This window comes from Lolium rigidum, unplaced genomic scaffold (genome assembly GCF_022539505.1).
Source record: "Lolium rigidum isolate FL_2022 unplaced genomic scaffold, APGP_CSIRO_Lrig_0.1 contig_40002_1, whole genome shotgun sequence".
Lineage (NCBI taxonomy): Eukaryota > Viridiplantae > Streptophyta > Magnoliopsida > Poales > Poaceae > Lolium > Lolium rigidum.
The window spans coordinates 9053-22616 of NW_025900471.1; the positions used below are offsets into that span (position 1 = coordinate 9053).

At 47.6% G+C, this 13564-nt stretch overlaps 1 protein-coding gene across 1 annotated transcript; it reads right to left on the reverse strand.

The window, feature by feature from the left end:
* Positions 1-7338: 7338 nt before the first annotated feature.
* LOC124681351 (ankyrin repeat domain-containing protein 13C) lies at positions 7339-11857 on the reverse strand. The gene is made up of 2 exons (XM_047216280.1): positions 10208-11857; positions 7339-7935 (listed from the first exon to the last, which is right to left on the reverse strand). Exons 1-2 carry the CDS (start codon positions 11840-11842, stop codon positions 7603-7605), a joined length of 1968 nt encoding a protein of 655 aa, XP_047072236.1. The 5' UTR covers positions 11843-11857; the 3' UTR covers positions 7339-7602.
* Between the last annotated feature and the right edge of the window lie 1707 nt (positions 11858-13564).

A 13564-nucleotide genomic window follows, 5' to 3' on the forward strand; every position in this document is an offset into this window, starting at 1 on the left:
TGGAGGCGGCGGCGTCTCTGGAACTATTTCCGTATCGTGGCTCTCGGTAATAGGGTTTTCGCGACGGAGAGTATAAGTAGGCGGAAGGGCAGAGTCGGAGGAGGCACGAGGGCCCCACACCACAGGGGAGCGCGGGCCCCTCCTTGGCCGCGCCGCCTTGTGGTTTGGCCACCTCGTGGCTCTACTTCGTATGCTCTTCGGTCTTCTGGAAGCTCCGTGGAAAAATAAGACCCTGGGCGTTGATTTCGTCCAATTCCGAGAATATTTCCTTTGTATGATTTCTGAAACCAAAAACAGCAGAAAACAGCAACTGGCGCTTCGGCATCTTGTCAATAGGTTAGTGCCGGAAAATGCATAATAATGATGTAAAGTGTGTGTAAAACATGTGAGTATTGTCATAAAAGTAGCATGGAACATAAGAAATTATAGATACGTTTGAGACGTATCAGAGTAGCAGAAGGTGGTGCTCCTGATGCAGGCGCGGTGTACTTGGAGGTAGTAGGTGCTGGTGCAGCCCCGCAAGATGGTGGCACTGATTGTCACAGAGACCACGACGATGTACGACCTGCCGAAATATTAGCTCTTCTCCATGGTGGTTGACGATCCTGCACTTCATGTTGAGCTTTGCAAGCAAGATGAAACAAGCGAGTAATAGTGTTGTACTCCTTATAATCTAAAATATGCTGAATCTCTTTATTCAAACCACCAAAAAACGTGCAAGCATAGCTTCATTATCCTCTACAATACCACAACAAATCATGCAGTTTGCAATTCTTGATAATAGTCTTCTACAAGATTTTTTCCTTGTTCTAAACGAGACAACTTTTTAAGCAAATCACGCTGATAATGTGGAGGAACAAAATGAGTACGCATAGCAAGTTTTAAACCAACCCAAGTAGTAGAAATATTAGCATGATGTACTCTACAATGTTCAGACTACCAAATAGATGCAAAATCTGTGAACTCACAAGTAGCAGCACTAACACGCAAATGATCAGGATATCATAAACATGCAAAGCATTGCTCTACTTCCAATTCCCAAGTAAGGTATGCATCAGGATCATCATCACGTACCGGTCGTGGAGGTGGGCGAGCGTTGCGGTTGTATTGCCGTGCACGACCAGGTGCAGGTTGTTCGACCTCCTCGCCGTCCAGCACGTTCTCATCTACCAAATATTCCTCGTTACCTCCATAATCATCGTATCCTTGATTAGAAGGCGCGTCAGGTGCGACTGTTGCAGCATGAGCGGTACCCGCAGGCACCTCCGCACGAGGAACGCGGCGTGCGCGTCATCGCACGTTGTCGCGAAGCTGCGGTAACCGAGCCAACACCTCCTGGAACATGGCATCGAGCTTGGAGTTGAAAGCTGCCTCGAGGCCATCTATCTGTCCAGCGCATCGGTGAGTTTGGCGTCAACGTCACCAAGGCGCGCATCTACGTCGTGTGCATGCCCACCTAAAAGGTGGCTGAAGTGAGCATGCAACTCATTGTTCGTCATCTTAGACGGGTCAACAGCGTCCGTCGTGGTTCCTGTCATGATTAGTACTCAAAAAGCACAAATGTGTATGCCTACAAACTACGGAATATGGTGGTTCACACGCAATTCGTCAAGAAAAATACAAAGCTCTTACAAGTTCTTACCAAACAGGAGGAAGGTGATATGGCAAGCAACAAGGATCAGCGTCTCCAAAGATTGCCAAAGCGATTATCAAGTGTCGACACAGAGCATGTGGAAACAATATGTAGACTTGTAGGAAGGCTAATATATGGTAGCAAAAACAACAATTATCAAAACAGCGATGCAGTATTGAAAGTATGCTCAACAACGGTACTGTGCTGGTCCTAGGCTAGACCGTACTAGAGACGCGAGTCTAGAACACTAACGAGGTCATGGCGCAACACACAAACAACGAGCAGCGATGAGGTGGCGAACTGAGATGCGAAAAATCACTATGATGGCGTGTGTCTCAAACTGATTTCCGAGGTCTAAAAACAGTATAGCCTCAGAAAAAAATTGTCGGAATTTCTGGAAATTGCTTCGGAAAGCGCGCAGGCGCCAAAAAAATGTCGCTATAACGGCCAGTGGCGAAAAGTTATCTCCACGGTCGAAAACTAGTGTAGCCAGAAAAAATTTCGGAGATGGTTCCAGACTTTTTTTTGCTCTCCTTCACAATTCTCTACTGGCGGCCGAAACTGATCTCACGGAAATTTTTTGCTACAGCACAGATGGAATTAGAAGGCAACAACTAAGAGGGAAAAACAATAAAACCTAATTCTACTCGGACTCTGTCGCGGCAGAGAAATAACACGAATCTGTGTCGCGATAGGGGACAGGGTATATGGCAGATATATATGACGGATGTATATGGCGGTGGCGGAAGTATATGGTGGATGTATATGGCAATCGCGTAAGTGTATGGTGGATGTATATGGCAGTGGTGGAATTATATGGTGGATGTATATGGCAGTGGAGGAAGTATATGGTGGTGTAGATGGTGGTGGTCTTCGTATGGTGCGAGCGGGCGGTGGCGGCGTGACTAATAGGACCAGAACTCGAAAGTCTAAAGAAACTAGACACTAAGACCAGCAACTCGACACGAAGATGCAGACACAAATTCAACTATGCAGAACTGAAAAGACAATGCAAAGGCGTGGCAGGGGGTTTATGGGATGATGATCTAAAACCCTAACTGTATTTTTGGCTTTTTTGTGGTTTATGGGTATGATGACAGATGCAATCTACACTATGAAAACTGTAAAATCTCACCGAGCAACCTGAAATCTGATACCACTTGATAGGGCAAAGGTGCCCGATCTTTCGATGAGATGAAGATAGCTTCGATTTGTTGGTGGAGTTCGTGCTTGACGATCCGACTACACGTGCAAAGCACGTGCACCAATGCAATCACTAGGTCAATCTCCGGGAGTTACTGATCTTGCGGATGCACGATCAACCTGACCAGCGAGGGTCTTAATTCCTAACTTAAATCGAGAACAATTAAGAACTAATATTGCAATCAGAATATTACGGATGAAAGATGAAAGCTTTATTGAATATGGTGGGATTCCGAATAGTCGGTCTTGTTCTGTGCGTTGGCCTCAAAAGAAGTACACCAGAGTTGTTGCAATAGCTAACTTTTAATCTAATCAAAATTCGAGTCTAAACGTGACGGCTATGTGGATATTTAAAGGAGGAAAAGATGGGGTTTCGGCTAGCCATGCATATGGTGGCCGAACCAAACCCTAGAAGGCCTTTTACCCTTCAATACGGACTCTAAACGGGGGCTGACTTAATTCCTGCGAAAATGACATGGGCCTGACCCAAAACTAATGGTGTCGTAGCACCATGTACTCATATGGATGAAATTATGAAGTGGAAAACTCTATATTTCGTCCATGCCTTCATCTTCAATTATGGTGGCTTCAAAGTTCTGAAATCTCCACTCGCAGCGTCCTCTTCAATCCTCACATATTTGCTGTCATCTCCTTCATGTGTGATCATGCTCCAATGATTGTCCTTCTCATCCATGCTAGGTCCATCATTCCTAAGAGTAACAAACACATCTGATTTAGGCAGCATCATATTCTCAAGTAGCATCATATTCTCATGTATGTGAGGAATAGTTCGAAGAAACAAAAGTAGCTGATAGTTAAGTTGTTTGGCACGAGCTCGAGTGATTGATTCTTGTATTTGTGTGGTTGCGGGTACAACGGTTGTATCAACAGATGGAATGTCCTCATCATCGTGCAAGTATGCCTCATCATTAAGTGGGCCATCCTATCTTTTCTCTAGTTGTGTTTGGATGCACATAATTAGAGGATGGAATTGAATTAGAAGGGAATACCAAAACCAAGGTGGAAATGAAATGACTCCAATTTCAACTATGTTGTTTGGGTATGCATGAAATTTGTTGTTAGAATCAAATGATGACACCCAATTCCAATTCACGTTTGGATGTACAAACCATGAAATGGTATGTTTCATTCAATTCAGTCAATATAAACTTGTGTACAAGTATGAAAAATAGTAGTATATATTAAAATATTTATATGTTCTATTCATACAGCATAATAGTTCACCTTTCACATACAAATAAAGTAAAGTTCCAGCACAGCTCAGTTCATACGGCATACATCACAACTGTGAAATTAAAGTCTTTGGATCTCTTAGAGCATCCCCAGCCGTTGGGGCTCCCCAGGCCGAAATCCGGCGATATTTAGCGCCGGATGGATGTATTTTGTGGCCTGAGGAGGCCCATTTTCCCAGCCGCGAGCCCATGGTCGCCTTCTGACGCGCACCCACCGCGTGCATAGCGACGGTGCAGTCACCGGGAAGGGCAATCGTCGGAGTGCCCTCGACGCATTGAACCGTCGCGAAGTGGTCTGGAGAGCCGAAACGACTCGTCGGGAACGGCCGAAGTGGCCTCGATGCGAGAACCGCCGTAATGGAGCACGAACTCCGCGGAAGAGCAACCGCCGCTCTCTTCGTCGAGAGACCTACATATACGGTTCCCGACGGCCGACGCCATTCATCCGTTCTCTCCTCACCATCCTCCGTCAACCATGAGCGATCTCTCTTGGCCATCGGACACCGACGAGCGAGGGAAGCCGCCCGGATGGCGCCATTGGTGGGATAAAGCCGCATCGTCCGGCAGCCGACGATTCCCCCCCCACCGGCCGGCGAGGACGAATGGGATGACGACGAGGAGGAGGACGCATGGGATGGCGACGAGGAGGAGGACGAAGAGGCCAAGGAGCGAGGCCGAGGAAGAGGCCGAGGAAGAGGAGGAGGAGCGAGCAGGAGGAGGACGACGAAGAGGCCGAGGACACCGACGAGGAGGAGGACTCAACTTCCTCCGACGAGGAGGTGACGAGCCGGAAGCGTCGCCGCCACGACGATGAGGCGGGGCCACGTAGGAAGAAGAAGTAGTTTAAGTTTGTTTTAAAGTTTTTATATGTAATTTTTATGTTTATTCGAATTATATTCGAAATATATATAATCTATCTATGTTGCACCACTTGAGAGTTCAAAGCTTTCGTTCGACGAGGGTATTGCCGTAGATCGGGAAGACGAGGGTATTGCCGTAGATCGGGAAGACGAGGGTATTGCCGTACAAACCCGTGCCATTGTCGCCGACAAGTTGGGGCCACGCGCGCTTTTGTTTCGTCCGAGTCCCCGAAAGCTCCCCGGGGGGCCGGGGATGGCGTGGGATCGCCGGATGAATTTAGGCCCAAATCCGGACGAAAACGAGGAACCGGGGGCGCGACTGGACCGAATTACGCCGTCCGGATGGAAAAAAGGCTCGCCGGGGGCCTCGTCGGGGGACGAGTGGAGATGCTCTTATAACAGGGATAGGGTCAGCAAAGACCACACCACGGTGCCCATCATTGTGCCGCTTCTAATCCCTTTCATCGATCAGCATAAACAAGACAAGATTTATAGCAGCAGCAGAACATCTATTCGGTCCATCACAGATTTATTCTTTCATGTTACGACAAAACATCGGCTATGTGTATGCTGAAAAATTTACTAGAACCCGAGGTTTCCTGTAACTACGAAAAAAGATTTACACTAGAGTAGTACACATCTGATGTATGGCTTAGCAGCGGAAAAACATGAACTGCACAGGATTTGCCATCCGGCCTCTCTGGCGTCAAGTTGTGGTGGCCATGAGCCCCTCGCCGGCGTAGAGCACCCGCATTGAAAATGCTCGGCCACAATCTACCCGCCGACTCCCCTGCCCATGACATGCTCGCTCCAGTGCCTCTGCTCGCTCGTCGTGGCTCGGCCGAACACCACATGAACGATGGAGGGCAGGGCGAGCCGGCTTGGGTGCTCTCGCCCCTCCATCGTGGCTTCAGGTTCGGGAAGAACGCGTGGAGGGGCGGGAAGCCGGAGGAGGGGCACCTGGCCGCCGGGCTGCAGGTACAGAAAGCATGTGTGGGCGGCGGGGACGACTTGGCAACGCCGCTGGATCAAGATCCCGTGCTCGGAGGAAACCATGTGCGCTAATGGTGGAGGAGGGGAAACCGGTGGTTGCAGAAGGGAGGGGGAGGTGGCCGGAGCAGTTTGAGGTGGGGGAGGTGCCGAGGTGGCCGACGACGCTGGACGAAGGAGATCGAGGGGGGATCTGAGGTTGACCGTGAGGAAGAACGAGGAGCGAAACGTTACCGGATCTCCAATTCAGCGCGATACGGAGCGGAGGACCTCCGTATTGATCGATGGCAAAATTGCCTTGCGCGCGGGTGGGCTTGGAATTCGGCCAAGTTTCCAGGCTCTAATTCCATATGCATCCAAACATCCGAATTCCAATTCCTCAATTTCAGCCCCAATTCATTACATCCAAACACAGTATAGATTTTCTTACCATGCAACGTTTCACGTCAGCAAACTGTTCACCTTAACGCGATTTATGTTGTTTGTTCCTTCCAGTTTTGACTCTTGCTATTTCTGTTAGATTTCCTACGTTTAACTGGCAGTGTTTATCTCTTCAGCTACCAAGAGCATACTGCGAAGCTACCTCTACTCTAAAAACGAACTGATCGGAGGCCGTAACGGACGAGTTAAAAGAGCAAACGGTGGTCTCTTTATTCTCCTTCACCTTCACCTCCACCTCCACCTCCACCTCCACCTCCATGGATAAATGATGCTTTATACGTACCCCTCCGACCTCTGCAATGGCTATGACAAGCTCAATCAGCCTCACTGAATATTGATCTCCAAAACTCCTCCTACTCAATGGAGCCATATGAACCAAGCCCTTTCGCTTCTTCACCGTTGCACGTCTCGCCGGTTCCTGCTCCAAGCGCCTCCTCATCAGCTCCGCATCACACTACATGCCTCCAAGATCGACGACTCTCGGATTTGGGTCATCGCCTCGCAACACTTCTATATCATCATCTCCATGGATCTAGCTGACCAACAAGCGCTAGAAGCACATGTCGCCGTCCTCCAATGCAATGGCCATTCCGCGGGGGTCGGCCCAGTTGATCGTCATGTCAATTCTACATCGCTTGGTCCTCTGCCTCTCTCTCCACCCATGCTGCCCGCTGCTGGGCGTATGTATATGTATCATGTACTTTTGTAGCTTTTCTTTGCTTGAAGATCTCTACTCCCATCTTTCAAGATGGGTGGTGCGTGCAATTGTGGTTAAGTGGTGGGCTGCCAACTGAAAAAATTGATAGTCTCACTCTCACACCCCTAATTATTCAGTGTGAGATTGGTAAGAAAACCTCAGTTTTCTTAATAAAAATGGGCAAACATGACAATAATGAGCTTGTGGTGAGCGGGGTTAAAATGCAAGACCCTGACGAACTAAAAAAAGAACGCCGCAAACTTCAGCAAGCCACCTTGGCCAAATCTACCAGCAACGTTGCACCAATATTAATCGGGACTGGCATGATTTGGGTTAAACGAAAGAATGTTACCAACAAATGTTTCATAACATTGAAACTAGACAAGCGGTTGTTTCACGACATTTGTCACCTACAGCACGTTGAGATCTTCAAACCTTCCCACTCATCCTTCATGTTAGATAAGAGGATGTCACCGAGTATTTGCTCCTTTAAAGACTGCTACCAGGCTAGTCCACAGCTTATCTCTAAGACGCAGTCCGGCCTTTCTTCGACTTGTTCTTGTTTTCTTGCGTCTTCTTTTTCTTCTCTTCTGGTGTCGTCCAGACGTAATCAGCAGGGATAACAAAGGGGTCTTGGATGTCCTCCACGCGGTTGCTGGGGCCTTGTGCTGTAGAGAAGTTCTGGCGGTAAGGAGCCTTGATCCACTGAACCCAGGAGCCTGAAGACGCTTGTGCTGCTGGGCTCTTGCAATTGACAGGGCTAGAAGGAGGCGTCGTAAACTCCTCTAATGGCTGTAGCTCTTCAAACTTTGTGAATGTCACAAGAACCCTGATTGTAGGTACAACTGGAATGGCAACCTAAGAAAAATAACTTTGTTACTAAATTTTCCAATTCATCACATTCACAATAAACCAACAATTGCAATTCAACAAAGAGCAAACATTTACAAAAAGTAATTGACCAAGAATATTTTCTAGGATCACATGAAACACACAACCTATGATGGCCCAGATACCAGATTATGCATACCAGATTACTTACGGAATTTATATTCACCGAACATGCCTGCACTAGTTTCTTGGCCGCGTTTTCTAAAGTTGCCAAGGTAAATCATGTATGGGGACTGGTAACTTTTTTTTTTTCCTTTTTTCCCGGATTTCTATCCATCGTTTGTATCCTACATCATGCGGCCGGGGAGGTGTTCGTGGCGCGGTGCCAGGTTGGACACATCCGCATGCAAGCAGCCTGTTACTTAACATTGCTGGGAATGGGATGGAGTATACATACATATAAGCCAGCCTAAGTAGTCCTTTCCTCCCATCCTATATTTCCCATCACAGCACGGCCTAAGCCTATGAGTCTAAGACCTGAGCCTCCCAGTTGCAACTTGTATAAATTGATAAAGATACCAATATAGCTTGCCAGTGTGCTCTTTTTTGTCAAGTAATTCCAGTTAACCATAACATGAGCAACCATCAGTTTGTGGAAATTGAAGGGACATATACAAAGATTAAAATATCGAATTGAGAGACACACATATTTTTTTGAAATAAGTAGATCACTAACAAAAATGGCTAAATTCGAGTGTATTTTTGTGGATAACAGCAAAAGAGAATACAATTAGAACAGTATGCTGTAACGATGTAAATGGCCAAATTTCATCGATGAAAATCAAAACAGTATATTTTAGCTCTTTGATTCTAAAACGCTGAAAATTTTGCAGTATGCTGTAAAATCAAAGTTCCAATACGCAAAAGGATCAAATCTTCATGGTTCCGTTGATCAACGTATTAAAAAGAACTTCTAAATGCAACAGGGACAAACAGAGCTAGTAGTAAAAATGAAGATGCATATTCTTTTCACTGATAAAAAGTAACTTAACTAGCCACACGGGTAACTGCAGTCTGCGTTTATCAGAAAGGGTAACAGACATCCAGAAACTTTAGCCTCAGACTTCTACTTGCCAAACTAGCCATTGCTTTTCATATCGCAAAGAAAAGAAAAGAAAATGGGGGTCGATATTCCCTCTGTCCATGTGTGTAGGGCATATAACCAAAATGAGGTAATCTGGATATGTTAGTCGCGCTTAATTAATGGCGGCCGGACTAGATGGACCCACTCTTCCTCCCCTAGTAAACCCTCTTGCCTCTAGTGAGCATTAAATCGCTGGAGTGAACACAGTTTGCATGTCGCGACATCTGGTGATACTCCATGCTTAATTAATTTCCACTTGATGCCAGGGTACTTTTCTTGGTTGTGGGGCAGCTGGTTAGGCACCCTACACGCCGGGAAAGAGGGGGTAGAATACTTACAGTGTAGGGCATTGAAGTCGCTAATCACAGGAGAGTAGCAAACAATGACACAAATAACTCTGCTTTGCTACCTACTTCATGCTAGTCATGTTTCAATTCTTATGTGTCGCATGTTTGCCACAAAGAGTTGAACCTCATATTTTTATTGTTTCTTTAACAGTACAGGATACAAGAGGAAAATGAATAGGACCTTTATTCAAATTAAAGCATAACTTGTGGAATATGTTTTTGAGTTTTCCAGAATATTTCATATCGGTATGGTGTGGCATCTATTCAATACTCCCTCCGTCCCAGAAAGGATGTTGCAGACTTTTTAAAATTTGGAAGTGTATAAATACATCTAAATTTAGAAAAATCTGCGAGATCCTTTTTGGGACGGAGGCAGTACCAAATAATCACTTTAGTCAATAGTATTTATCAGTAAAACATCCAACAAGGAGTTAAATGTATTTTAAAATAGCCACATGAAGAATGAATCTACAGAATGGTGTCTAGTGTGTACCTAAACGATGGTAAGGATGTATTGCTGTACAAATATGTTAACTAATGTTGTGATTCTCTAATAGTTTTGTAATGTATGGATGTCTTTAACAATGCAACTGGCAATGAAATTATATGATGATAATTTGTCTTAGGTGCAAAATGGTGAGATGGCATGAAGAAGTTTCAAATTTGTCAAGTAAATAACCAGTACCAAACAATCAAACAACCTACTGAATTACTGTATCTCCGTCTACAAAATTACATGGTACATTTGTTGGCAAAAGAATTGCAGTGAAGACATTGCATCAGGGAACATTTAATTTTAGGCTCTTACCTTGACTGGAAAAGTTCCTGGAGGCAGTTTTGTCGTGAGTAGATCCCTTAAACGACGGATCGCTTTCACCTTGTTTGCAAGAATATCTAGTAGTGGCAAGAGCTCCTCAGTCCGAAGAGGAAAGTTAGGGGACAACCAAAGAACAGGCCTTAGACCTTTCTTATACTCGCTTTCTTTGCCACTTTCTTTGCGCCTATGCCCATTCTCTGAAGTTGCAGGTTTGCGATAATCCCTTTCCTTGCCTCTTCTGTTCTCGTCCCCTCTTACTACATCTACTGAATGCCTTCCTGGTTTTGTTTGTACATTTGATGGAGATTCTACATGGAGGTCGCTGACCTTCTCATCTACACAGAGCGAGCTTCTTGGAGGTACCATCCTCTTTGTTCCCTCCTGCTTACTAATGCCAGTTTGGCCCTTCTTTCCCCAATTACTAAACCAGCCTTTCTTATCATGTTTAATTTCCCCATTTCCAGAGATGCTCAAATCCTCGATTGGTATCTCCCTCTCCCTTGGCTCAAAGCAACTATGTCTAGGACCTACAAAGGCGTCAGACTGGCTTTCACCAGGGGCATCTGGAGAATCCATCTTAAGCGCAGATTCCAGCTGCTTCTTCTCATCCTCAGTGAGTACGTCATCGAAGCCCTCGCTCTCGGTATCATTCTCATTGCAAGCTGAAAAGAATTCCTCATCCGTCATGGCACCAGGAACCCTCCTTGACTTGACACTGACCATAACATGGTGCATGTCATACACCTTAGCCTTCCACGAGCCAACCGCCTCTGTCCTCTCCTGCCGCCGCCATGTGACCTGTGGAAGCAGCACCGCCTGAGTGACGTCTATCCCCGGACGGAAGATGTTGGTCTGTGACATGGCGATAACCTCCTGCTGGACCTCTGCCTCTGAGGCGGGGGCGCCAGCACCTTCAAGGGCGTTCATCACCTCCTTATCCTTGTGGTTAATCATGCACAAGGAGCCCGGTGGCACCTTGCCGTCCTCAGAGCCCTCTCCGAGAAACAGTATGGTCTGATCAGAGCGCTGGATCTTGAAGCCATCGAAGCCCGCGAGCGTCATGTCCGCACGGAGGTTGGCCCCGCGCTTCCAGACCCTGTAGGTATCGGAGGGCGCGATGCGGGAGATGAAGGGAATGACGGAGCTCTCGAAGTGGAATGTGATCTCCATGTAGAAGTCGCGCATCCTGCGCATGGCGGCGACGACGCGGGGCAGGCGGCGGCACCACTTGGCCCAGGCGAGAGGCTGGTAGTGGCGCACGATGACGCGTGCGAGCGCCTCCTCGCGCGCGCAGATGGCCTCCTGCAGCGCGCTCCAGCCATGCTCGTTCTGCAGGCTCCAGTCGGCCCCAGCCGCCATGAGCATCTCGGCTGCCACGGCGTCGCCGAGGCGGACGGCGAGGTGGAGCGGGGTCTCGCGCCCCGGGACGTCGCGGCGGTCGATGACGGCCGAGACGGCCTCCGCGCGCGCCTCCTCGGCGATGGAGTCCGCCTCCGTCCGGATCTCCTCGGGCTTGCGCGCCCGGGGGAGCGCGTCCAGCACGCGGCGCAGGGCAGCGTGGTCCCGCATCGAGACGGCGTGGTGAGCCGGGCTCTGCGCGTACCTCGCCGCGTCAACGCCGGCCATGGCGCCTCCCGAGAATCCGAGGAAAGGCCCGAGCTCACGCAACGCCTCCCTTGTGGGAGCCCTGATCTGAAACGCCAGGCAACGAATTGAGCGAAACGGAAGGGGAGGAAAGCAATGAATCAAGAAGGGATAAAAGGACGGATTCTTGGCGTGCTCACCAGTTGCCTTGGGGTTCCTTTCTTCTTCTTCTTCTTCTTCTTCTTCTTCTTCTTCTTCTTCTTCTTCTTCTTCTTCTTCTTCTCCTCCTCGCCTATTGGGTTCTCTGATTCTCTCTCTCTCTCTGCTGTCTCGGGTTGGTTCTGTTGTATTACTCCTCACCTTGTGTCTTCTCTCTCTAGACAGAGACCCCAGGCTAGATGATGGGCTTGCCTAGGAACAGGGGAAAAGTATTGCCATCTAGAGAGAGAGATTGAAAGGTGAGGACGAGGGAAGGGGGGACGAACACCTTCTCCCTCAATTTCGTCGGTTACTGCACTTATTACTGCATGATGATTGCTGTGATCGGATCTTATACTACTACTAATAAAAGAAATTTATGCTAGTAGTAAATAGGGTAAAATACATGCCGCTTACCTAAACTCCGGCAGCCATGCCCGCTTCTATCACTGTAGTACTTAAGAATACGCGAAATACGGTACTCTCTCCGGTTCATATTAATTGCCTCTAATTATATGTATCTAGACACATTTTAGTTCTAGATACATCCATATTGAAGTCAATTAATATGAAATTGCCTCTGATTAGATGTATCTAGACACATTTTAGTTCTAGATACATCCATATTGAAGTCAATTAATATGAATCGGAGGGAGTAATAAAATACGATTGGCTGTCCTATCGATGGTCACCATGTGTCGATGCCCGCTGTATTGTGGATGTTGGCGCGTATTTGAGCCCACTATCAGTCGCAGGAGGGTGTTGCGTAGCCAGTTTCTTGCAGAGAAGCCACTAAATTAATTCGCAATAATTGCTTTCTCTCCACGCCCCCACCACACCTCTGTGTCTGCTTTCTTTCCGGGGAAATCCCCCATAGTGACCTCGAGCAATCATTCCGAGGTGGGTGCGCGAGAGGAAGAGACGCCGACGACGCTGACGTCCTCGTTGTCATTGCACTCGGAGAGGCTTTGGTGATGGTGTGAATAGGCATGCACGTGTCTAGGGGCTTGTCCGCCGTCAGCAATGTCTCCACGGCGGCGGCCCGAGGGTGATCCTCCTCCAGTTTATGGTACTTTTTCGAGTCTTTCCGGCATAGCCTTCACATCTCTCTTAGAAATCTTTGCCTTTCCTGGTCTAGGGTTGTTTACATGGTCGAATCTGAACACTTGAGGCCATATTTGTGCTGAAATTTGGCGTCGGATTGTGGATGCTTTGGTCGTTCTTAGATAGGGTTTTACACGGGGGTTAAGGATTGAGTATAGTTAGAGTTTGCGCCATATGTCGTTAGTTGGTGTCACTAGTTCTGGAGTCAACTAACCTTGATGCGGGGTGGCCTTCGGACACCTCCACACCAAGACCACCAAGTTCCCTAAGTGGACCAATGACTCGAGCTCGAGTTAAAGCGCTACATGATAAGGTGACCTCGCTCCTAGCCACCCTTGATCTCGGTACACCTTTGGATGGAATGCTACCTCATGCCGACGTGCTTTGTGTCATTAGGTACAAGGTGCATCAAGACTCCGGAGAGGAGGACATCCCATGGTCAAGGGAAGGAGAGGAGCATCA

Bases quoted from the DNA above. Each gene is read 5' to 3' on its own strand.
- LOC124681351 (XM_047216280.1), bottom strand. From the start codon at position 11,842: ATGGCCGGCGTTGACGCGGCGAGGTACGCGCAGAGCCCGGCTCACCAC. The intron at 7,936-10,207 runs GTAAGAGCCTAA...TATTTTTCTTAG, and splicing joins CAGGAACTTTTCCAGTCAAG to GTTGCCATTCCAGTTGTACC.